Source organism: Silurus meridionalis, chromosome 15 (genome assembly GCF_014805685.1).
Source record: "Silurus meridionalis isolate SWU-2019-XX chromosome 15, ASM1480568v1, whole genome shotgun sequence".
Classification (NCBI taxonomy): Eukaryota; Metazoa; Chordata; class Actinopteri; order Siluriformes; family Siluridae; genus Silurus; species Silurus meridionalis.
In genome coordinates this window covers 13,748,501-13,775,582 of record NC_060898.1, presented here as the reverse complement: position 1 = coordinate 13,775,582, position 27,082 = coordinate 13,748,501, and the positions used below count along the sequence as shown (strand labels likewise).

The following is a 27,082-nucleotide window of genomic DNA, read 5'->3' as shown; positions in this document are numbered from 1 at the left end:
ACTGCTGTGGTGTTGGTGTGATTGCAGACCTGCTTACAACGATCGTTCAGAGCCGAAGTGTTCACCTGCCCGGCATGCCGCTACGATTTGGGGAAGGATTACGTCATGGTGCTGAATAAAAACCTGCAGCAGCTCCTGGATCAGTTTTTTCCTGGATACAGCAAGGGACGATGAGATCTCACAGGAGACATGGACAGAAATAATCTCCATCCAGCTCAATGGCACTTACACTCACACACACACACACAGACACACACACACACACAAAATGCAGTGCACTAACTTCTTTACCCAACACAACGACATAGCAAGTGCGCACACACACACACACACAAAAATTAGTAGTGCACTCCTATGTCCAACATACAAAGTGAACACCACACACACACACACACACACACACACACACACACACACACACACACACACACACACACACACAGACACAGACATATTTCATGTAGATGTTTCCTTCATTAACACCAGCCTGATACTTGTATCCCAAGGACACTCAGGTCAGCACCATGACCTCTGCTGGCCGTGCGTAGGTTTGTTCCTCCCTACACCGCTCTCAACCGAAGGACACGCAAACACAATTACACAAACACACTCTGTTAAAAGGAGCGGCAGCAACCTAGCGACAATTCAACTGATCTGTTGAGGATGGACTAATGGCTAATGCTAATCAAGTGCTAACTGTTGCTAACAGGGGGACAGTGGCTCACAAATCTTCTACAAGAGTAAGCTCATTTAACGAAACATGCTAACCCGGCATCAACGAATTAACGGCGGGGGGGTGGTCATTAAGAGTGAAATGCTAAGTTTCATTTACAGTTATGACAATCGTGTAATGCAGTATCCTGTGTATCTTATGTTAATCACAGCCTGCTAGTTAGCGACAGCGTGGATCACTTTTTTTCTTTGGTCTTGGGATAGCTAAATATCTGCAGCTAGCCGGCTAGCTAACGTTCATGCTTGCAATGTCTCACTTCTAAACTTTTATATTTCACAATAAATCAGTTTGTTTAAATTAATTTGAATGTTGGAATAGAGTAGCCAGTCGTGGGTCTCAGATACAAAGGAGAAAGGTAGCACTTTCCTGTTATCATGCCCTGTGTAGCATTAGTCAGAAATGATGCATCGACCAGCCTTCACATATCTGAAGGGAAGCATGTGTTGGCCCTTACTAGTATTAGTTGGGAGCAGTCATGTGACAGTAAGAAATGGTAGATGACTAAATTAGAAATGAGAGGAATTTCCAAAAAGTCTTATCATCTTTGTATGCTAGCTAGCTGAAAATATCGCAGTCATTTAGTTTATTGCTTTATTTTACACTTAATCTTGGCTTGTTGAGGATTGGTTTGGTTTTCGCCAAAAACACTTTTGATCTTCTTCTTTAGGTGGGATAAAAAGACTCGTAACTTAGCACATTCGAGTAGATAGCCTGATAGCTAATATATCCATGGAATGATGCAGAATGATAGAAGTCAAAATTGCAGTTTTGGACATATGGCAATATAACTTATCAATATTATGGATCACATACTATGATAATTACATTACTATTGATAAGCTTGTTAGCTAGCTAGCTATAATTTGGGATAGCTACACATCTACAGCTAGCTGGCTAGCTAAGGCAAATGGAATTTTACTTTTGTTTTGTTTTTTCTCTTAAAAAAAAAAAAAAAAAGAATTTGCAGATTTATTTGTTTAACCTGAAAGCCATTACTGATGATGTTCTTTACATCATTACACAAAGCTAAAGACTTTCTTAACTAGTTCACTTTGTAGGCAATAAATTCAAGCTGTAATAACTGTATTAGCCAAAATCATTGTTTTTTGATTACGGTTGTATAAATTGATGGATCCCACCCAAGTCTGAGGATTATTTGAGTGTATGTGAGTGTTGTTTTGTTTTGCAGTTGTTAATCATCTACAGCTAGCTAGGTCATAAATACTGTAGTTGGAGGTTAGAGGTTTATGATATTTTATTGGAATTTGCTTGGAAATGCCTCCCGAGTCTTTTGCAGTTCTAAAGAAATTCTATATGTTACCTCTTTTCCATTATAGAACAGATGGACCAGACAGCAGGGAAACCTAGCTGTGCTTCTGTTCTGCTAATTGTAGCTAGCTAGCAGAGTCATATGTCCCGCAAATTAGATGCTGCTACTTCCTGTGCCAGCATCAGGAAAGCACAAGTTAAAGTTTCTAGCACCATGTGGCAACTGGAAATATTTCCTATGTGATTTTGTGGTTTTGTGTTAATCTTTCACAGCACTGTAATAGTAGCAGTTTAGCATGTGTTCATTGTTGCTGGGTTAATAATGTTTGGTTAAAGGAAACATTGCTACAACTAGGTACTGTTTATATTTAAGCAGTTCTCCACAAACTAGCTGGAAGTCTAAATTGTTGAGTTCTGATTGGCTGAGAGTCGTAAAAAGATGATAATCATCACACAGTCATTCCTTTGGGATAAAATTCTGTGAAACATATGCAGAGATATGCAGTGACTGAACTGGAGCTAAATTTGATTGATAATAAAAGCTGATTTACAGGTTTGAACATTGATGTTGACCGAAAAAAAAGTAGCTCACGCCCCAAACTGTCCACCCAACTGGTTTGTTTTACTGCGTCTCAGCTCTTTTCGCTTTTATGTTTAATTTTTTAAAATTTTCCTAAGCAGGTGCATTTATTTCCATTGCAGATCTGCCAACCTTTGTGTATTTTACATAGCAGTGATGCATCCTGACTTTGCAGTATGCTAGCTGTCATTCAATAATTCAATAATAAAAATAGCAGATATGCTAATCAACATGTAAATCTGGAATGACTGACACTTGCAGGTGTGTTTTGAATAAATTACCTTAAGCCCCACCCCCTTCCAGCCATCTCACAATAGTCACTTTTGACTTAGTTTGCACTCCAATATGTGCTCTCAATTTTTTGTCTTAGTTAAAGAATGTTTCTCGTGCCTTTTGTGAAATGAACTATCAATATATGTTCCATTTCCAAGGTTACAGAAGTATATAGTAAACATCATTTGAATTATATTGGGATGCAGCCTGAAAGTTTTTGGCCAAAAGAGAAGAAAGGGCGTACATTTCGACTGAATGATTTCAAATTCTTTAAGATTAAGTAGAGGGATGTGGGAAATCAAATACACGATTTGAGGTGACAACTTTACAATCAATTTAAAAAGCAGTGCATTTTCAATATGAGCAGGCCAGAGGCAATGGTGGCAGGGAAAACCCCCTGAGACGACATGAGAAAGAAACTTAGAACCTAGACACTTAAGACATTGCTATATTGAAAGTGATTCTAAATAATGATGTTTATACACATCTATACTAAGTTTTACACAAACTACCAAGGCACAGGGTGGTAGTTTGACAAAATATATAGACAGAAGTTTGTGTACACCTGACCTTAAGATTTCTATGTGCTTTTTGAACATCCCATTCCACATTTAGTCCCCGTTTGCTGTTATAACAACCTCTAACTTTCTCGTTAGAGGATCCACTAGATTTTGGAGTTTGCTTGTGTACATTTGTGCTCATTTAGCGGCCAGAGCATTAGTAAAGCGGGTCACTCTTTTACTCAAAATCACGTTACCCATATCTTCATGAAGCTAGCTTTGTACACAGGGGCATTGTCAGGCTGAAATAGGTTTGGGTCTCCTAGTTCAAGTGAATGAAAATATGTTGCTACCGCATCCAAAGACATCCTGTACAATTGTGTGCCTGCAGCTTTGTGGTAACAATTTGTTGAAGAACCACATATGGATGGAAAAGTCAGGTGTCTCAATACTTTTGTCCAATTTGTGTAAGAACACTTAAAAACTAAGCGCCCTTTAGTAATGCATGGTAAAGGCGCTTTAATTTTTGCACAGTATGAGGTAAATGTCTATTAATTGAAACAAACACCTGAGTGAAAGTTACCCCAATAGTATGGCTGTATTAAAAAACAATAGAAATTGTCTCAGTGCACTTCTAAATATAAATCATTGTCCCATAGATGTAGGATTCACGCTACTGTAAAAACAGCAATTTGCTGTTCATAACATCCTTTTCCTACAATAGGAAAGAAAAACAGTGTGCATGGATACATTTCTAGTGTCTATTGGTTTCTCCTCTCAGGTGCCTGCTGTTTACTGGTAAAACCCTATATATACTCACACTCACAGTCTCTATCTCAGTATAATGAAAATGTATTTGAATGCAGCTTCTGGGTTGGCAGGTCTGTAATCGATTGATTGATTAAGCCGTTTCAGAACAAGAAGACTGACTGAATTCACTCTGAGATAATGAGCCGTTTCATTAGATCAGTCGATATCAAAATCACAAAACCACTATCTGTTTTTATTTACATAAGTCCAGAGAGGTTACGCAGTATTATATACTTTTCTGTCTCGATCATCTCAACGTAAAAAAAAAATTAAGGTTTATTAATGAAAGGTTGTATGTGAGGACATCTAAAGCGAACGGCTAGCGACCAATCACGTTTGATATCTTTAATCGGTTTAATCATTCATGATTGTTAGCATTTTAAAATGAGAGCATTTGTATGGAGTTATTTTACTACTTGTGAAATGTACTGTAAAAAACTAAACATAAATGTGATGCATTGAAATGTCATGATTATATTAGAAATATGTGTAATTGCATTTTCAGTCACATGTCTTTGTTTTAAACATTTTGGACTTTTCGTGCATTTACATCACAGTTACGAGTCACAATTTATCCACTTGCATGCCGAAAAGTTTTTTTAAAAGAGAGCCAATGAGAAAGCACCAGGGGCATAGAGGGGGTGGGGCTAAAGCCAAAAGAATTCATTGACATCTATAAGCAAATGAGACAAAAATAGAACAGACCCACAAATAATAATATCTGTGACTATAGAATTTTTAATGGTTTATAAAATAACATTTCTTTGAACATGTTGTTTTGACTTTTGTTATTATACAATTGCATATCCTCCCTGGACTTTTGTAGTTCTGTCAGTCTTTAGTTTTCCAGCACGACTTTATTAGTCCGTTTTTACAATGCAGAAATGCACATTATGGTGAAATCATTTTAAACCTGTAGTCACACAGATTGACAGGCATCACTTTGTCATCAAGGGTGGCATTAAATTCAATCTGATCAGCCAACAATCATGTGACATCACCACTTGCCTTTTAAAAAAAAATCATTTTCACTTTTCTGACTCAATGATGTGTTATAATGGGTTTTAATGCTAAAATATAATATTATAGTAGCCTAAAAGCATGGCAATAAGCAGCACTTATTTTCCGAGCATTAGCGCAGTCCTGCATTTATGTAGCTGGTTCGTTTAGGAGCTGGAGAACTGTTATGCTTAATAATAAATAGGAAAATAGTTGCTGATCAAATGGAACTTATGCTACACTTATGGTGACACAGAGACACCAGACACTGCAAAATCAGGATTTGAGCCTGTTTCTCTTGTTCTCACTGACGTGTTTGCTCCTCAATCGTCTGTCCTGTCCATAGAGGGAGAGAACATGTCATTTCTGTGTTTTGTTCATTTTTATTCGACTGAGTTAACTGATAACGCTTCATGAACTGTTATTCTGTCTCTGCAGCTGACTGTGATTTGCAAACCACCTTTTCATTTCTTCCCCCCTTCGAGAAAAGATTATTTTTTCCAATTACTCCCTCACAATAGTAGGTGATGCTGGTAATTTTTTTCTCGTGCATTTCTCTCTCTCTCTCTCTCATTGGTTCTCTCTGGCTCTAGTTCTAGTTCCCGTTCCGCCGCTTCTGCTTTTCTGCCTTCCGTGTCTGTTCTGTTTTTACAGCACGCACTGAAGAAGAAGAAAAAAAACGTTAAACGATATGAAAAAAAACAGTCTATGTGTTATTCTAATGAGCGCCGATCCTGACGTCGTTTTTTTCTAGTGTTCAATCCCTCGTTTATGTTCATCATCAGCTCTGTTGATGTGGCGAACACTTACCTGATGACGCACAACCTGCCTCAGCAGCAACATGGCTTCATATTGTGACCCCAAATTTTATACATGGTATTATACTTGATATGTACCTATTAAATATTTTGATTTCAGAAATAACCCCCTGTTGTTTTGGCTATGTTTAATACAGGAATCGGTACTGGGAAATATCCATCTGCACACAGTCCTTTTAATCTACATGGAGTCGGTCAGCTAAGGCAGGTTTCTGTAGTTTTGACTCTAGATATGATGCAATGTAGCTAACAAATGTATGTATTGCTAGCAGTTTAGCCTGGTGCATTACATGTGTCTGTCGCTCATCACATACACAAACTGAATAGTAAAGTCATGTCCTGACTTTAAGTTCATTCTTCTCCTTCAAAACGCTCCTTATGGAAACACGTGGGCCGGAAATAACACCAGCAAAAACATCTTTCTGCTGTCATTTATTTATTTATTCTCGATCTTGAACATCTTCCTATTTTCTTCTAATCAGGACTCTTACTGAACTCGTTCTGCGTTACATTTGTTGTTCCACATTTGGGAAACATTAACACACAATATACACCTAAACAGAGCAGAAGTTAAACAGCAAAACAACCGCATACAGAACACAAAAAAGTCTTTGTTATAATGGAAACAGTAACTGCAACAAAAAAGGTGGTGGGCCAGTGTAAATGACTGGGAAAGAGAAAGATGGACTGGAGAAAGTGATTTACGGAAATATTGCTTAGTTGACTATTTTAAGAATCAGTCAGACAACTTAAAAACGAGACAAAAATAAAAAAAAAAATAAAAAAAAATGACGACTGAGCTCGTAATGAAATAATTGCTGGACATGTGCGTGTGTATGTTTTTACTCTGGCGCCTCCTGCTGGTAAACACAGTGAAACAAATCACTGGGAAGCCATGCCTCAAATCACACACTATGACCAGGTGCCTAATTTACCTTTTAGTCTCAAATAGAAACAGCATCGTGATTTCAAAGTTTGCAATCTGACTGGCTCTTTTTACATCCCTGTTTGCACATGTCCAGTTAAAAACTGCAAAGCTAACCCTGTCTTACGTCTTTAAACTTGTTATTTCATCAGTGTGTCTGGTGTTTGCTGAATTTATTCAATAATTGACCTTGAAAAGAAAACACTGCCCTCTGCCGGACAACAGGGTGCTTTCAAAATGAAAATCTTACTTTTCTAACTTTTCGAAGTAAATATCTTCGTTTCAGTATTTTTCTGGCCTTGAAATAGGCTCCGCCCCAATTTGGAGCAGAGCTGCTTAGTTTAGTTCTTTGCCTTAAAGGAGTAACTTAGAAGTGCATCATTTCATCTGAGGTAAAGACTTAAAATGACAGTTATTATTACAATCTGCCCTACAGGCAGTGGAAATTATTTTTATTTCTTTATGAACGATCGCACAAATTTAGTGTTAGTGGACCATTAAAAGTCATTTAATAAACAATAAATGGGTTCAGCACCACTTTAATCCCTGCCTCCTGCAGTAAACCCTGATTAGCCTGCATGAGGAATGATGTATGGTAGCAGGTCCAGTCTGAAATTTGGTCCAGTTCCTGAAACACACAGATCCTCCAAAGTAGTGTGATGTGTAAAGGCTGAATTCAGCATTCAGCACTCACTCACTCTCAGAGTCAACATCCATCACAGATATGTTTAAAAGCCTGGTCCGGTCCATTACTGCAGGTCTGTAACATCCAGTACCCTGGGGTCAGAGGTCACCCCGAGGTCAGAGAACAGTCTGGAGGCTCCAGACTCTCTGCAACATCCTCCAGCATTTCCAGTAAGTCAGAAAAGGACGGCCGCCGATAGGCATCCATCTGAAGGTAAAATTTCATTTACGAAGTTAACATGGAGCAAGAAAAAAAATATTTCCTTTAAAACCTAAAACTTCTCTAAAGCATTATACTGAGAATGAGTTGCCCAAGAAGCCCTGAATTATAAGTAGTGGTGGACAAAGTACACAAACCATGTAGTTGAGTAAAAGTAGAGATAAGGTAGGTAAAATATTACTCCAGTAAAAGTGCTCCCTTTAAACTTACACTTGAGTAAAATTACAAAATTATTTACCTTCAAATGCACTCAAGTATCCAAAGTACTCTGATTTATTTTTGGCTATAATAATATTTTTTGTCGAAAGACTCTTCGCTTAATCAGCTCAGTTTAAATGAAAAGACTAAGTAATGTTACTCTCAGCACACAGATCTATTAATAGAATGATATCAATGAGTCAAACACTTCGATATTTATTAAAATTATCATGAGCCCAAAACCTTCTTTTCAAAAAAATTCAAGCGAATAAAGCCACAGGTGTTGAACTGATGTTGAACTGTATGTTGGTGATAAGAAGATACCAAAAAAAACCAACCAATCAAAACAAGTTCATAACAGAGCTCACGCTCAAACCTGATTGGTGGCTTGCTGTGTGTTTGACCAGTTAAGTTTTTATTCGCTTATAAATAAAAAGGAACGACTAATTTGCTAGACTGGTGCAAAAAAATACAAAGAACCTAAAATGCTCCAGGAGGAAGTTAATGGTACACTCAACAACCCTCAACACACAAAAGACACTTTAAACAAGGATTATTTTCTACATATAGTGTTGTTTCAGTTGCTTGGTGAAGTGGTAATTCCTTTTAGTCTACAGTTAAAGACCACCAGTTATTCTGCTGTTCGAACAGAGTAGGAAAGTTTATTCCACCACACAGGTGCCAGGACAGACAAGAGTCCTCAAGAATGTCTTTTTTTTGTATCCTGAGGGATGTTTAGTGTAGTCCAGCACCCCTTGAAAGTGTGGGGTTTTCTTTCCTTAAAGTAGGTAAATGCCTGCAGGTCCGTTTCTGATTTATTCTCCTCAGTTCTGTTCAGTTTAAATTCAATGCAATGCAGTGGCCATTGTCCAAAAATCAGCTTTACAGCAATAAATAATTCTTCTCCTTCTTTCGGTTTCTCCCATTAGGGGTCGCCACAGCCGATCATCTGTCTCCATACCCCCCCCCCCCCCGTCCTCTACATCTGCCTCTTTCAAACCAACTACCTGCATGTCTTCCTTCACCACATCCATAAACCTCCTCCTTGGTCTTCCTCTTTTCCTTCTTCCTGGTGGCTCCATCTTCAGCAGTCTCCTACGGATATACCCCACGTACCCCTCTGCACATGTCCAAACCATCTCAATCTCGCCTCCCTCACCTTGTCTCCATAACGTCCTACATGCGCTGTCCCTCTAATAAACTAATTTCTAATCCTGTCCATCCTCGTCACTCCCAGCGAAAACTTCAACATCTTCAGCTCTGCTACCTCCAGCTCCACCTCCTGTCTTTTACTCAATGCCACTGTCTCTAAACCATACAACATCGCAGGTCTCACCACAGTCCTATAAACTTTCCCTTTCACTCTTGCGGATACTCTTCTATCACAAATCACTCCTGTCACTCTTCTCCACCCACTCCACCCTGCCTGCACTCTTTTCTTTACTTCTCTAACACACTCTCCATTACTTTGCACTGTTGACCCCAGGTACCTGAACTCCTCCACCTTTTCCACCTCTTCTCCCTGCAACCGCACCACTCCACTGCCCTCCCTCTCATTCACCCACATGTACTCTGTCTTACTCCTACTAACTTTCAATCCACTTCTCTCTAGTGCGTACCTCCACCTCTCCAGGCTCTTCTTAACCTGCTCACTACTCTCACCACTAATAACAATATCATCAGCAAAGAAAATAGTCCACTGAGACTCCTGTCTGACCTCGTCTGTCAGCCTGTCCATCACCACTGCAAACAGGAAAGGGCTCAGGGCCAATCCTTGATACAGTCCAACCTCCACCTTAAACCAGTCTGCACACTTTACTGCTGTCACACTGTCCTCATACATTTCCTGCACCACCCTCACATACTTCTCTGACACACCTGACTTCCTCATACAATACGACAACTCCTCTCTCGGCACTCTGTTGTACACTTTCTCTAAATCCACAAATACACAATCCAACTCCTCCTGACCTTCTCTATACTTCTCCATCAACATTCTCAAAGCAAATAATGCGTCTGTGGTGCTCTTCCTCGACATAAAACCACACTGTTGCTCACAGATGGTCAAATCTTCTCTCAGCCTGGCTTCCACTACTTTTTCCCATAACTTCATGGTGTGACTGACCAAACAGCAATAAATAATTAGTAATGCAAATTTTAACATTAGAAATGTGTCCTTTTAAGTTCATTCCTAATGAGCAAGGCCAGTGTGCCAGTGGCAAATAAAAACTCTACGAGATAATTTGACGAAAAAACTGGAAAATAGCCAGACACCGAAGGAAACATCTGTGTGACACCGGATGTCCATTCACTATAGTCCCATCATCATTTGTTCACTGATGGATCCTTGAATGCAAAATTGAGTTTAACCCTCCACAGTAATCTCAATTATCTCTAGCCTGTTCATGTGGAGCCATCCTCAGCAGCAGTATATGTTTTCCAGCTGCAGATAACTCCAAAAGTAGGGCATCAGGATGACTCAGGCAGGTCCGAAAAAAAAGAAGGAGAGAGGATCACTGGTAATGTGGTCGACAAGCGCAGAGAGAGAGAGAGAAAGAGAGGGAGAAATAACTTTGTAGTTATGTATACATGTTTCAAATCTGATGCGTCAGCTACAGGAAGCCGTTGGCGGTAACACAGCAGTGGGGTAGAAAGAGTGAGAGAATCGGTGTGGCTCGAAAACAAGTGTTGAAGAAGCAGTCTGGATCAGCCAGAGGGATTTATTAGCATGCAGAGGCAGGCCCGTGATGACTATGTTGTGGCAGTCCAGTCTTGAGATGGCAGTCTGGGACTGATCAAAATCCTTAGAAGCCTATGTTCTTGTGGTTTGAATGTTGTCTAGAGAAATTGCGTGCTGTCTCAACCTACCGTCTCAGCGTATTGTCTTAGCATATCATCTCATCACACGGACTCTCTGTCATGTATCGCTCTCTATACCACTGTCACATCACGCCATCTCACTGTACCATCTTTGTAATGTCTGAACTGTTTTCCATCTCCAAAATTCATTTCTTGGTAAATTATCTCCATGCCTTCTCACAGTACCATCTCGCTGTGCCATCTCTCTGTATTATCTAACTGTACAATCTCTCTGTATTATCTGAATGCACAATCTCTCTGTATTATCTGAATGGACAATCTCCATATGGTGTCTTAACTTCTTACCTGACAGCAGTTGGCTGAGAGCGCCAGAATTTTCTCTGGACATCCCTCTACCAGCTCACTGAATGCCTCCACATCCAAACCATAATCCTGGGGGGGAGACACACAGATGTAAAAAACGTTTAAATTATAAAAGTATGCATTGCTGTGTATCGTTTAATTTGTGTGTGTGCATGTGTGCGTGCGTGTGTGTGTGTGTGTGTGTTTGGATGTATGTTTGATTTTGTCCTGTGTTTTTTACTTGTGTTCTAGGCAGAACTTCCGGGTCAGCAGGAATTCTAGCCAGAATCTCACACAGCATGATCCCAAATGAGAAAACATCCACCTGTGATTGATCAGACAGAAATTTGGGGCGTCGGCAAGACTTTATTGTAGTAGATAAATAAATAAACGAATAAACAAATAAAAGGGACATCGGTCAAATGAAATTAGATGTGTATCAATCAATTATAGGGAAAAATCTAAAACACTATTTAACCCATGTTTAATTAAACCCTATTATGATAAATAAGGATGAATTACACAAGGAGAGAATCAACAAAGAAAGAAAGATAGATAGATAGATAGATAGATAGATAGATAGATAGATAGATAGATAGATAGATAGATAGATAGATAGATAGATAGATAGACACACACACACACACACACACACACACACACACACACACACACACACACACACACACACACACACACACACACACACACACACACACACACACACACACACACACACACACACACACACACACACACACACGGTACAGCAGATTTAATGATAAAGTGTGTAAACCTTGCGGTCATACGGTTCCCCTCTCAGCATCTCGGGGGCCATCCAAAACGCAGAACCCACTAAGGACATCTTCCTGTCAGAACTGTTAACAGGAAGCTCCACCACCTCCCGGGCAAGACCGAAATCCGTCACCACTGCTTCTCTGACCTGTGCTGTCACTCGGATCAGACAGTTCTGCAAACACGAGTTCAGATTTCACACAGCGACACACAGATCAGACTGAAACAGCAGTGTCATGTTCTGCCCTGTCCATATTACAACTTCATGATAAACTTGACAGATGAACAAACAGACAGAGCTGTTTTCTCTTTCTTTGTATAAGTGTATGTCATTATGCTGATGTGTATTACCACGGAATCCCCACCAAATAACAATGATGTTTTACTTACAGACAAAAATATACAACTAAGAGCTTTTCAAGAACAACTGAGCTACAGCGTTCCTCTGTTCAGCACGTGAAGTTTGCTTTTTCTATGAAACTTTGCATTGGTTCTACCAAGCAAAAACATAATGAAAACCTATAGGCCCAATTTATTATGCAACCTTCATGCATCTTGAGGAAAACTGGTTGTTTCCAATTCCAACAGGGACAGAAACAAAATCCAACCTGCATGTTTAAATAATAAAATACACCCTGACGCATCTCCGTGCAGAAATGCTGTCCGGCACCATGGTGTAATCTGAACCTGGAACAACAACAAGCATGCTAATGAACTGCGCGCAACCTTGTATGTTTGAGTTACCTATCTATTCTCACACTCGGGTATTGTTAAATTCCTGAGTCTGACTAGTCACAAGGTGTTTATAACAACAGGTCTGACAGCGGCACAACTGCAAATCTTAGGTTTATATTACTGTACTCATTCTAACACATTATTGCTGTTATTTTACAGTTCCTCAGCTTACACTTTGTGGTGACCAGGGTTGCTAGGCTCTTGTTTTATGCTACACTCCAGCTCATGCTTAAATCTATTATCACTGCATGACTCAAACATCTCAAACTTCTCTCCCTTGCCCTACCAAGAACTTTAAGAAGTTCATCTGCTAAAAGAACTAAAAACAATAGTAGGTCAGAAGATGCTCCCTCCATCTCCTCACAGCATCAGTTACGCCAGTCAGGATACGTCTTATATGCTGCCTTTGGTCTGTAGACTCGTGGTTATTGATTCGGAAACCTTTGCCCAACCTATCATAGATCAGAGCTCACACAGCCAGTGTCTGAACGCCAGAAAATGACCCTCAGCTGTGTAGACAGTAGACACACAACTCTCAGTTTGTAGGCCCCCTGCACCCAATATGAGTCTACACATAATCTGTCACCAAACATAACTAACAAACTTAGACCTCAATTCTAAAGCCACCAGCATTCAACCTGGTCAGCCCAAGAATCATAAAAACCTGTCTAGCAGACAAACAAAAAGCTCAACATTCATTCCAAAACTCTCTTATAGCTCAAGATAGCACAGTCCAAAATGCACTCATAGTGCTTAAGGAAGACACATGGAATTTTGCAAGATTTCTTCAGCAGGAAAACTGGTTCATGTCATTGGCTTCAGCAGAATCTAGTAAGGAAGACAATTCAGTATCCACCAGCTCACAGTGGACCCTTTTATTGTTTCAACACTTTCCGAATACCAAAAGCACCACTACTAGAACATCTAAGATAATCTGACTCTCTGGCACCCACAAGTAAACTGCTCAGAACTACTCCTGGAGCCCTGATAAGCAATAAAAGCACTCCCTACATAATGATTCACAGTCAATATCTTGCCAATTGGAGGGTGACTACACCAAATCAGTGGGTCCTATTGACCTGTTTGCAGGGGTTCTATTTTCTCAAATCAGCCCCCACCTTTATTGGGGCCCAAGGCCATATCAGTCTTAGACTTCAGAATTTGTTTTATTGATTTACAAAGCTTGTTCCCTCCTAGACAAATGCACCTAAAAGAAAGTAGGTTGTTATTTAGAACGATAGGATGTATTACTATAGGAAAACATATATTAATCATGTCAAGAAGCTTTTATCATCATTTCAACTGTATAGAGCTGATAAAGCACAGTGATTAATTAAACTATGAACTATTTGATTAAATTATTAGCGCTGCGGTGTTTTATTCCTTATTATTTCTATTTTATGTTTGAACTGGTGGAGATTATTGGCTAAATTCTGTATTCTTATCTTCTTTAATTTTTTTTTTTTTTCATGAGAACAAAAATGTTAATTTCTGCACCTTTTTTCTGTCCTATGTCATTTTCATAGAAGCAAAAAAGGGGGCAAAGCTAATCATCCAAAACAAGAAAATAAACCCAATAAATTTCCAAACATTTTTGAGGTGACGTCAACAAGTAATGCATTTCCATGTCTTATAAACTGAGGTGTGTCACACTGGTCACTGTATCCCAGCAGAGAGTGAAACCTGTCTACACACCAGCATTTAAAAAGTGTGTTCCAACCAGCAAACCATTTTAACTTAAAAACTAAAGAAAAACACTCAGTAATGTGGACAAAAATGCATTATTTACATGCATTAAGTATTTATCTCATGCTAATCAGATGTGCAAAAGTGGACAAAAAAACTTAAAATCATTTTTAATCAAATCAAATCGTTTTATTTCCTACTGTCTTTTAAAATGTTCACATTAAATGTATGTTTAAAAATCAACAGAGCTCACTGGATCCTCAGGACAGTGTACATATGCAGTGCAATAATTAGTATTTATATGATTAATACATTATCTATTTTTTGTATTTATCTAGTTTGCTATATCTACACTATATGGACAAATATATTAAGAGACCTGATTTTTCCAGCCATATGTGGTTGTTTTCCAAACTGTTACTACAAAGTTGGAGGCACACAACTGTATAGAATGTCTTTGGAAGCAGTAGCATTACATTTTCCAAAACCTGTTCTAGCATAACAAAGCCCCTGAGCACAAAGCCAGCTCCATGAAGATATGCTTCACATGGATCGGAGTGGAAGATCTTGAGTGTTGAGCCTGCTATAGAGTTCTGACCTCAACCCTACTAAAACCATTTGGGATGATTTGGAATGCTGACTGAACCCCAGGCCTCCTCGTCCTAGATCAGTGCAAAGTTATTTTAACAGCAAATTGGGACTAAATGTGGAATGGTAAGTTTATAAAGTATGTTTGTCCATACAGTGGTCACACAGAAACACAAAAACACACACAAGCAACAGTTCACTTTCTCGTGTGGACGTAGAGTTTTTGTGTGTCTGGGTGTGTGTGTGCACGTGTGTGTCTGCAGCATCTCTGCACTCTGACCTTAGAGTTCAGGTCTCTGTGGTAGATGTTTCTGGAATGGAGGTAACTCATTCCTCTACAGATATCACAGGCCAGTTCCACCTTCTCCCTCCAACAAAGTGTGATGTCACTTCCTGCCAAGAGCTCCTCCAAACAGCCTCCATTTACATACTGCATACAGACAAATGCACACACACACATTCACAACTTGGCTAATTAAACCTTTATATTTATTTAATTTCCTTAAAAGCAGCAGGATTTCTTGAAACCTGGAATTTAAACTGTAATTATATAAGTGCTTACATGGACACATTAATATGTGTACAATTCTAATTATGAGATCTATATGAAATGGTTCTCCCTAGACATCGATTGTATGTGCCCTGTCTTTTCTAAACTAACATATCAGGTCCCGTCAGGTTCTTTCACAATTCCTGTATTTCGATCTCTGCCTGAGTATGGAGTAAATTTAGGTTTTATTCATTTTCAGGTTTCATTCATGCATCTTTTTCTGTATGACCCTGGACTGTCTTGGCTTGAACACTTCCTTAAGAAAGTGATTATTGCAAATGGTGCCCAACCTGCCCTCCAATCTCTCATGTTACACACTGTTACATGGAAACTTTTTACTATTAAAAACAAAACAACATCCAGCCAATTTTACAGGAAGTTTATAGACTGTAAATAAATAAAACTCACCTCAAGAACTGGATACAGTTTATCCTCTCTGACACAAATCCCCAGATACCTTCAGAAATGATGACATTTTTTCTCACAGTCATGCACAAGTTAATTCAAAAATCTATATCATGCATTTGATGACTAACAATGTAAACACAGAGCTTCTCTATGATTAAAGTTCAGAGTTTTTCTGAACTTCAGAGTTGATCAGAGAGCTCATACAGAGGTTTGTGTCGCTTTAATGGTTCCATTAAGAACAAAAACTAAAGAACCAATCAAAGGTCAGAGGTCACCTGTGTGATAAGTGTTGAAAGATTTTTCAACACATTGAATCAGACGAGCAGATTCGATGGGCACAAATAAACAACTCAGTTGCAGCTGAAAAATAACACTTTGCCCCTACAGATAAAAAAAATAATAGCCAGAACACATCATCTGCTTGTTGACTCACCTCACCACATTGGGGTGTGAGAGTTTTTGCAGAAGGCTGATCTCCCTTATGATGCTTTCCTGATCCACGTCATTCTTATAAACCTTCACCACCATCACCTTCCTCGTGGTGTTGTGCATGACCTGTTGAACAGCAAGTACTCTGAGAAACTGAAGAGTGTGTGACACTAAGTTTCAGCCAGTACTGAGAGTTCATAAAGAAGAATTCATCATCTGAGTGTTAATAAGCTCTAGTCTGGGTGAAAAGCTGTTCTGAGAAAAATAACTTCATAGTTCCGAAATCAAAGCTAGGAGAACTCTATAATACGATAATGTACATTCACTGCTCAGCAAGGAGCTACATTTTTAATGAGACCCAAAATGTGTTCAAATGCAACTGGAACCTTATTCTGTGAACACTCTCTTTTTATTTATTTATTTTATGATTCTTATTGTCTGTTTCTCATTAAGCAGTTACTCACTCTTAATGAATACGTAAGCAATAAAAATAAATGAAAATAAGTGAGTTAAGGGTAAAAAGCCTTGTTACCAGCAATATAAAATTTTTGTTAACTAAAAAAAAAAAAAAAAAATTAGTTTTCAAATAAACAAAAAATAAACTGCAACTAGAAGCATTACAAATTGAAAAATTTCAGGCAACAGTTTCAGACATAATTCTGACCCTCATCAAACTCATTTCCCTCTATTTTTGCTTTCATGAACCTCATTTTTCAAAAGGCTGCTTGTCATGTTAGCAAGAAACTACTAAGTATTAACTGCTTTTCTGAAGTTAAATCATTTATTTATGTAGAGTTTCCACTGTACAATCCCTGGAATCACATTGACTAATCTGAAATTTCTAATATTTCAATTTATATTTCTATCACTTTTCACTATTGAGCATCTGTAATTATTTCTAAACAAAATGTTTACAAATTTTAAACTTTTTTAATATACTGTTGCAAATTTAAATAAAGTATTCTTATGAACAAAAGTATTGGGACACCTGACTATTATAGCAGTATTACTGGACTGTACTGGACTGTAATTGTATTGCATTCTAAATAAATAAACATTAATATAGGGTTGTCCCCCCAACCTTTGCAGCTTAAACTGCTTTCAAGTCAAGTCAAGATGCTTTTATTGTCATTTCTACTATACACAGTGGTACACAGTCAAAATGAGACAACATTCCTCCAGAACCCTGGTGCTACACTGAACAACATAGAGCTACAACATACAAAATAAAGCTACATAGAGTGCATCGAGTGCAACCGAGAAATGAGTGTGTGTGAGTTCAGGTTGTACAGTTCAGTAACGCACAGTTGAGTGAGTGTGTGTGTGTGAGTTTCAGTTTAGTTCTGTGTGTTGAGGAGCCTGATGGCTTGCGGGAAAAAGCTGTTGCACAGTCTGGATGTGACGGCTCGAATGCTTCGGAACCTTACTACCCTCTGTAGGGTCTTGCGATTTCACTGTTCGGGAAAAGCTTTCCACAACATTTTGGAATGTTTCTGCGCAAATTCTTGCACATTCATCCAGTAGATCTTTTGTGAGGTCAGGCGCTGATATTGGATAAAAAAGGACTGGCTTGCAATCCCTGTTCCAGTTAATCCCAAAGGTGGGAGAGGATTACGATCCGGGGGTGAAGGCCAGTCGAGTTCTTCCACAGAAAAAACATCCAACCATGCATTTATGAACCTTACTTATTCACTGGAGCACAATCATGCTCAGTCATGCCACGTATGATTATCTTTTCTCTCCAACCATTACAATTGCAGTCAGGCATGTAATGTTCTCCTGCATCCGCCAATCCCAGACTCAAACAGTAAAACAATAAAGTATGATTTAGCACTCTGCAGAACATGTTTCCACTGCTCCAGAGTCAAGTGTACTCTATTCAACGCTAAGCATTTATTTGGTGATGTAAGGCTTGCATGCAGCCGGTTAGCCATGGAAACGCATGGCTCAGCAGAGCGTGGCAACTTTTCCGCACCATGTGCCTGAGCACTCAGTGACTTCACGCGGTCTTCCGTTTTGAGTTGCCGCTGTTCCTAAACGCTTTCTAATAATACCACTTACAAAAGTATATCTAGCAAAGATTACATTACAAAGACTTGTTGAAAAAGTGGCATCCTATCGCAATACTGTGCTTGATTTGACTGAGCACTACAAAACAACGTTTTGACTGCATTCTAGGTGCTTATATTTATACACCTGAGGCAATGGGTCTGATTAAAATGGCTGAATTAAAGAAATTGTGTTACAATACTTTTGCCCAATGTACATTAGGATATACAGAAACGAGTTTAGATGTAAACTTGCTTGTGAAACAGACGTTTTTTGACCTTTTAGTGAGGAATGTTGAGAATAATAAAAAAAGTCATCAGGTTGTTGTTACTCTCGACTTGAGCTGTGAAAGTAGTAGCTGCAGTTAAAACGTGTGAATTTTGTTCATCACCATTTTTTTACTCTTAATTATATCTGAGACGCTGCATTTAAAAAAATAAATAAATAAATAAATAAAAGGGAAGAGCAGTTGTGAAACTCGTCCTGCATTCTCAAAACACATGCTGAGAAATACTGTATGTTAGTAAAATATATCTCCCTTCGAGGTTCAACTCAAACAAAACTGAGAGATCTGAGTTTTGAAGATGGAAGAAAAACAAACACTTCTTTCAACATATGATACGATGGGTTAAAAACATAAAATCGTATTTTGAAGCAAAATACACAAGATTTTGACTTTCAAAGAGGTGAAAATAACAAGAGTTGAATTTGTTTTAAAATCTTTGATAACTATGGTGACGGAGAAGAAAAGTTATTAATATCAATTTTGATCAGTATCTATGAAATCATAGAAGTGACAATATTTTAGCAGATATTTGTAATTGTAAAAACTATAGTCTAGTTAAGTTGTCTGTAATTTTAACACACATTAACTTTAACACCAAGACTCCTCACACACATTATAAGTTATATGTAGCTGACTGCAATCACTGCAGCCTTCAGAGAATCTGAAAAATGGTCATTATACTACAGGGACGATGTTACATTTCTGACCATAGCTATTAGATTTCAGTTTTGTACATCAGAATTTTTATTTTTGCTTTATTACCTGTAGTAAGAGATGCAGAAAATTGAATCCAGTTGCTCATACAGTGCCTTGCGAAAGTATTCGGCCCCCTTGAACTTTGCGACCTTTTGCCACATTTCAGTCTTCAAACATAAAGATATGAAACTGTAATTTTTTGTGAAGAATCAACAACAAGTGGGACACAATCATGAAGTGGAACGAAATGTATTGGATATTTCAAACTTTTTTAACAAATAAAAAACTGAAAAATTGGACGTGCAAAATTATTCAGCCCCTTTACTTTCAGTGCAGCAAACTCTCTCCAGAAGTTCAGTGAGGATCTCTGAATGATCCAATGTTGACCTAAATGACTAATGATGATAAATAGAATCCACCTGTGTGTAATCAAGTCTCCATATAAATGCACCTGCACTGTGATAGTCTCAGAGGTCCGTTTAAAGCGCAGAGAGCATCATGAAGAACAAGGAACACACCAGGCAGGTCCGAGATACTGTTGTGGAGAAGTTTAAAGCCGGATTTGGATACAAAAAGACTTCCCAAGCTTTAAACATCCCAAGGAGCACTGTGCAAGCGATAATATTGAAATGGAAGGAGTATCAGACCACTGCAAATCTACCAAGACCTGGCCGTCCCTCTAAACTTTCAGCTCATACAAGGAGTCAAACATGGTGGTGGCAGCATCATGGTTTGGGCCTGCTTTTCTTCAGCAGGGACAGGGAAGATGGTTAAAATTGATGGGAAGATGGATGGAGCCAAATACAGGACCATTCTGGAAGAAAACCTGATGGAGTCTGCAAAAGACCTGAGACTGGGACGGAGATTTGTCTTCCAACAAGACAATGATCCAAAACATAAAGCAAAATCTACAATGGAATGGTTCCATCGCAGCAAAAGGTGACGCTACAAAGTATTAACTTAAGGGGGCTGAATAATTTTGCACGCCCAATTTTTCAGTTTTTAATTTGTTAAAAAAGTTTAAAATATCCAATAAATTTCGTTCCACTCCATGATTGTGTCCCACTTGTTGATTCTTCACAAAAAATTACAGTTTCATATCTTTATGTTTGAAGCCTGAAATGTGGCAAAAGGTCGCAAAGTTCAAGGGGGCCGAATACTTTCGCAAGGCACTGTATATTGATGCAGCATTGTAGGGGACGATCATCTTCACACAGCTGATTATACCACTTACATATACTGCTGTATCAATTAATTCACAAGTTTAAATTAAGTTAAGAGAATTTCCATTTGTTCTGGCAATTTTTGGTGAACTAAATGAGTCTTACATACACAATTATAAAATAACGCATACAAATTAAAATATGCGTAATTCAATTCCAAATGTTACATGAGATGATACTGATTTGGCCCTCATAATGGCACTGTGTTGTTTATTGAAATTTACTGAAGTTAATCAGTGTTTATAGTTTGCCAGAGTAAAAAAGCAGATATTTGTATAAATAAATGTGCATGTGTCATGGTATTGTCTGTTTGTGCATCATATTAATTATACCCCTGCATGACATCATCGAACACTCAGTCTAATGAAATAACACACTGAGGGGAATGAAGAGCATTATTATGTTCATGAACATGTGTTTTCTGGATTAACTCACTCCATCATACACTCAGAGACCAAAGTCAAAACAAGTGTCCTGAGACACATAAGGACACTGTTTTAACTCCAAATTCACCAACTGAACTAAAAACACAACAACTACCTCGCCTGCTGATCTGTCACCTTTACATCGCTGATTATAATGACAGATTTTTTGACAGGACACGAAGACGGGAAAAGAAGTTTAAATACACCTGCATAAAAAAAATCTCTTAAAATATAATAAAGACCACAGACTCCAACTCTTTGTTCTTTATCGTGTTTGTGTCTATTTTGTGACATTTGAAAAATAAAAACTTCACCATGATCATGTATTGACTATTATATATAATGAATTATTCATTTCTTTTAATATGATGAATTATTTATTTATTTTTTAAATGTTAATCCTTTATCATAAGTGTCTAAGGCTTTGGGTTCTTGGTTTTAATGTAAAAATGAGAAAAAAAAAACAAAAACATTGTTATTACTATTGCTTTAGAATTGTACAAAGACATTTTAAATCGGTACAAAAAAACGCTGTTTACTCCCAGCATACAACATTTTGGCAAACAAGTTTTCTGGATGTATCAAATCAGGGTATAAGTTCGGTATTGAATATTTGTAAAAAATATTGTACCTTGAAGACTTTGGAGAAGAAGCCACTCCCTATGAGTTCGGCACTGAAATCCTCCCAGAAGTGCAATTTGCAGACATGGGTATGGAGGCGGTTCCGGCGCTCGGCCTGGCAGTATGTATCTGTACACTCACTCAGAAGGGTGGGGCTACCGGGTTCAGGAGACACGGCCACCTCAGAGATCCCTGTAATCTCATCTACAAAACACATAGAGATAGATTATTAGTGTTATAGTGTTGTTAAACACTGTGTGACTAGAGAGCCAAATAATTTAATTTTATTTCAGGATATGCAAAAAGGGGATTTCATCTTTTACATATGACTTTTATTCCCTTTTAACAGCTCACCTGAGAACAGCTGCCAACCAAACAACAACTAATGTAGCCTTTATTAAGATATGCATGAAAAGAGGCCACACCTTCTTAAATGAGACTAAACTTTCTTTCGGCTTCTCCCGTTAGGGGTCGCCACAGCGGACCATCCGCATGTTTGATTTGGCACATGTTTTTACGCTGGATGCCCTTCCTAACACAACCCTCCCCATTTATCCGGGATTGGGACCGGCACTAAGGCTTGTGCAACCCTAATGGCTGGGGTTAAATCCCTGACCGGGGATCAAACCCGGGCCGCAGTGGTGAGAGCGCCGCATCCTAACCACTAGACCACCAGAAAACCCTCTTTACTGAGACTGACAGACAAAAAAACCCACCTCCTTAAGGCTCACCGATTAGCTAATCAACATTGAAATAAATCATTATTGGTATTAATATTCGTTTGTGGGAAATTGTTTCTTTTTGTCGGAATTTAAAAACATTTATAAGTGTAGGCTACACATGCTTGCATAGTACAGGTTACAAGAGGTCAGTCCAGCTGAGTAGCAAGCAAACAGTTAACTCTCACATATGAAGTTCAAGTAAAATTACTGCTAGCTTCTGAGATTATGGCTCAGTGCCGTTAAGAAAGGAAAGAATTATAAAGTCTAATGAGGCTCCCGAAATAAGGGAGGTGTAGAATAGAAGGTGAAGTTAAAAATTCTCATGGCAGCATTACAGAAAACCCTGACTCTGAGTGTTAGCCTCTGAACAATTTGCTTCCTGTATATAAAAAAAGGCCTTCAAGTCAGTGTGAATGTGAAAAATAAAAAGAAGCATCCAAATATGAAACTAAATTTCTCCATTTTGCAACCACATATTCCTTCAGTGCTTTTTAAAAAGCAACCTTGTTCTTCCAACAATAACAGCAATAACACTGAAAGGTGAGTAACCAACATATTTCCTAAGTGCTGTAATTTTCAAGTATATGGTCATTTGTACACTATTTTTAAATCTGAGGGTAATTGTTTTGAGGTAGCTGGTGAGTGTTATGAGGTCTGTGGTTCTTTTTTGAACTACTGGTTAAGTTGGCCTCAACATGAAAACCTCTGCTTATACACAGGATGCTGAAACACACAGAAAATGCCTAGGACCTAAATAATGGTAAAGAGACAGGACATGAAGTATAGAAAGAATACGTGTTACTTACTCCAGCAGTTCAGCAGATTGTTCATGTGCATTGTGCCAAAATGAAGAGTCTACATCTCAGTCTCTTCACAACTTCACTCTGACTCAAAGCAGCTGAAACACAAAATACACCAAGAGAATCATTAAAAGACCAATACAAATCTACATGTTCCTCAAAATTAAACTGTATAATGTTTTTTCATTAAATATTACCGTATTTTGCATCGCTTGCATAAATCTGACCGTTGGTGCCATTACTTCTGCGCTGCTAGGAACCAGGGTTTCGCATTTGCACAGGTCAGATATTTAAACTGATTATTTTATATGTCTTTAGGTATTTTATAAAAAAGGCACCCAGACCAGTATAATATTCTTTACTATACAATATTAAATATTAATATATATTGTTATGGTATTTGACTGTAACAGCAACACAAAGTGGTTTATTGATTGAAATAAGCGCTCGATGTGAGGTTACATTCTCTTTGTAAAGCTTCTCTCTTGTGTCTATTATACAGTCAAGAGATTCAGTCATACAGCTGAAGTCAGACTGAATTCATAATGCAACATCTACACAGTATTCTCATCTAATGATGCATGTTAAACACACCAACATTTTTCAATAAACAGATAAAACAGATATTTCTCTTTGGCAAAAAAAAGTTGAAAATAATGTACCTCAAAAGTCTCAAAATCAAGATCCCTATTTTAATAACTAACATTGAAGCGATACCAAAAATAAGGCTTTGCCTCTTAAAGCTGAGTTTAAACATTGCATTATGTTGCATTATATTTGTAACCCTACCCTTAAACCTAAAGTTGAGATAAAACATTCTTATTCTGGGTTTGATTTCCAGCTGGCTGCAGGGATTACGATAGGCCTTCAGACAGTGAGAACATGAACCAGGACAACGAGACATGAGCTTATCATCACTTCTCACGTCTCACTTCTCAGTTTAAACATATACTTTAAACAGTCATTACTATAAAGCATTAAATGGTGGATAATAACTGAGACACTGGAAGTGTAAAAAGCCTACACAGGACTTCATTCAAGTTTCATCCATTCAAGTGGATTTCATTCAAGTTTCAGTAAATCGGAATCAGAAGTAGATATAATGGAGATCATAGAGATTTTTGTACCAGAACAACTTGACTTGTTCCAAACGTCACACAATCTCTATATTTATATTTTATATGGGGGGGGGTTTGTAGCTTGGTACTGTATAGTACAGAGAAACACTGCACCCTAAGATTTCTCTAAGGATTTCTACACTGTGTCTATTAACACTTGAAAGCTATGTTTTGATCACTTCATTTCTAAACACACTGATTAAAACGTCTTCTGAATTTTTAAAGCATTAAACCGTTCACAACAATAAAAAACCTGCAATAAACCAACAAACAATCTGTTTTTCTGTCTATTATAAACTATTATCTATGTATCTCAAAATAATCCATCAGATCAATGAGCACTTTGTGGGAGCACCACTCACAGTTTCATTTACTTCTGCACAATGCAATCAGTTCATGATCACCCATGATCACCAAAACTCTTTATACTGTAGATCCTTGTAGATATTTCTGGAGGTTTCTCTGCTCGGACACACACCGCAGCTCCTGAAGCGCTCTTCATTATCTGCTTATTTCAACCTCGAGTCTAAAATATTCAGGAGCACAGCTGGGAAAGTAGCTTTAGGTGCTTATTATTTCCAATTTATTCCGGAACACACACACACACACACACACACACACACACACTTTAGTACCGAAACTGAGACCTTCATGAATTTATACATTATATCTCCAGCTGGTGTTTCATCCGTATACAGAAACTCAAACACTTTTGATATCTTTTTTTGCAGGTTGAATTATTATGACACTAATGAACACTGCATGTTATCACCAGCACAGCACAACACACACACACACACACACACACACACACTCAAAACTGTGTAATACTTACGAGACACACGGTTTCCGTCCACTGAACGGACCGTCGAGCAGGATTTACTGAAGATGAGATGCGTCTCATAATAAATAATAGACACACACGCGCGCGCGCACGCACACGGAGTCTAACCAATCAATGGCCTGCTTTCTCTCACGTGCACCGGTCGGATCGGTTGCTCCTTCTGACGCACGGAGAACTTCACCGTCTCTCAACACGTACTTTTTGAAGAAACTTTAAATAAACGTTTTTTTTTTTTTTTTTGTTTTTTAACGGAATGCGTGTGATTTAGAGCATAATGATAAAGGCGTGTTTCTCAACACGAAATCGGTCTAAATTTGAGATAAAAATCAATAGGAAGAGGGAAAGGTGGCAAAATTCAGATAGATTTCGATTAGAGTACAATTAATTGAATAGCAATTATATGACGGAAACGATGCGATTTAATTGAAATAAGTAAGTGCATGTGTGGACACATATCTGAGAACAGTGTGTAGATTTTCCGTCGCAAACCAAAAAAAAAAGACCAGATAGTCTCGGTTTAGGCAGTGCACGTGTGGCGTGTGTGGTCACGTGACTTTCTGGTGAGCATCGTGGAGACCTGGTGAAGATGGATGCCGAGCAGACCGACACTGAACTGGTAGCCAAAAATACACTACCATTAACAATGCTCCACTCCCACACCATACAAATGATCAGAAATCTTCTATTATAAAGGTTAAACACATTTAATAATGAAGATTGCAAACTTTGCCTGAATTAAAGGTTGTAAACACATACTGTATCTTAAACTTCAGTAGAAAACCAGGTAAATAATTGAAATGGGTAGCAGGGCATTTACTCTTTGTTTCTACAAAAGGTTTATAATATTTTGTGAAAATGTGGTTTCATTTATTGTTTTATTTTATTCTGCTGTACCTTGAAGAAAAAAAAGTTTATTGCAAATGTGATTTAATTTTGTAAAATATAAATTTTGAAAACCCTTATGGTTTAACAAATACACTTTTCCACCTCATCACTAATCTGTGTGCAATTTCCTTAATAACCAATCAAGTGGACTCGATACAATTTATTATATCCCAAATCACAATATTGACCACAATTATCGCAACATGACATTTTTTTCCAAATCGTGTAGCCCTAAGATAGATCATTGAAACATCTGCTGTGGAAAACATGAGCTCAGACCAGAGAGCACATTTCCCAGTATGACAACTTAAATGAATTTGCAGTTTTCTGAAAACCCCAGACTTGAACCTCAAAGCATCTGTATTGAGATGTCAGCATTCTTATTGGGAGGATCTGCCAGATCCACTAAACAGAACAATGGCAGGTGTGCAAAAAGACTCAAAGCTGTAATTGTTGTCAAAGGTGATTCTGCAAAGTACTGAACATAAGATCTGAATACTTACCTTTTGGTTCATAATAAAGCAAGATCAGTACTAAATAAATATTTCTTATCTTGAAACTGTGTGCTATTGTGGGCAACCTGATGCCCAAAAAAGGAACTCATTTAGCAGTAATAGAAATGTTTAAAGAAAATACCTGAATATGAATCACTTCTGCAGCAAAATGTCTTCTATTGAAATGCACCGATTTTTAGCTGAAACAAACTATGCATGGCCCATGCTGATATAATTCTAAATGCAAGCGAGAAACTAAAATCTTATGTACATATACAAAATAAGTCAGGATTTTTCAATTCCATTTAATCCTAGGAGTCAGAACAAGCCACAAACAAGCTAAGAAATCTGAACCTTTGAGCTAAATTGACATTTTCAATACACACAATATAACCATAAAAAACTGCTCTAATAATTACATGAGCTACTCAAGTAGATTAGAAGTCTGCATATAGTATAGACAGCTGGTACCTTGAAAAGTTAGACGTGTAAAAAACAAAAAAGGAAGGGGTTTTGGGTGAATTCCTGAAGGCAGAAATTTTCTGCACTAGCTTCCT

General features: G+C 38.1%; 2 protein-coding genes across 4 annotated transcripts in view; one reads left to right on the top strand and one right to left on the bottom strand.

The window, feature by feature from the left end:
- Window positions 1-6,088, top strand: part of LOC124397655 (E3 ubiquitin-protein ligase UHRF2-like) — a 43,141-nt gene extending 37,053 nt beyond the window's left edge. For all 3 annotated transcript variants that reach the window (XM_046867268.1, XM_046867266.1, XM_046867267.1), the window contains one exon: window positions 28-6,088. In XM_046867268.1, the coding sequence (XP_046723224.1) occupies window positions 28-174 (147 nt within the window). In that variant the 3' untranslated portion in view covers window positions 175-6,088. The remainder of the gene's footprint in view (window positions 1-27) is intronic.
- Window positions 6,089-6,397: 309 nt separating this feature from the next.
- zgc:113162 (uncharacterized protein LOC553743 homolog) lies at window positions 6,398-25,670 on the bottom strand. The gene is made up of 10 exons (XM_046867269.1): window positions 25,138-25,670; window positions 23,191-23,282; window positions 21,673-21,866; window positions 16,367-16,488; window positions 15,934-15,982; window positions 15,256-15,405; window positions 11,968-12,141; window positions 11,413-11,496; window positions 11,175-11,261; window positions 6,398-7,799 (listed from the first exon to the last, which is right to left on the bottom strand). Exons 2-10 carry the CDS (start codon window positions 23,219-23,221, stop codon window positions 7,698-7,700), a joined length of 993 nt encoding a protein of 330 aa, XP_046723225.1. The 5' UTR covers window positions 23,222-23,282; window positions 25,138-25,670; the 3' UTR covers window positions 6,398-7,697.
- Between the last annotated feature and the right edge of the window lie 1,412 nt (window positions 25,671-27,082).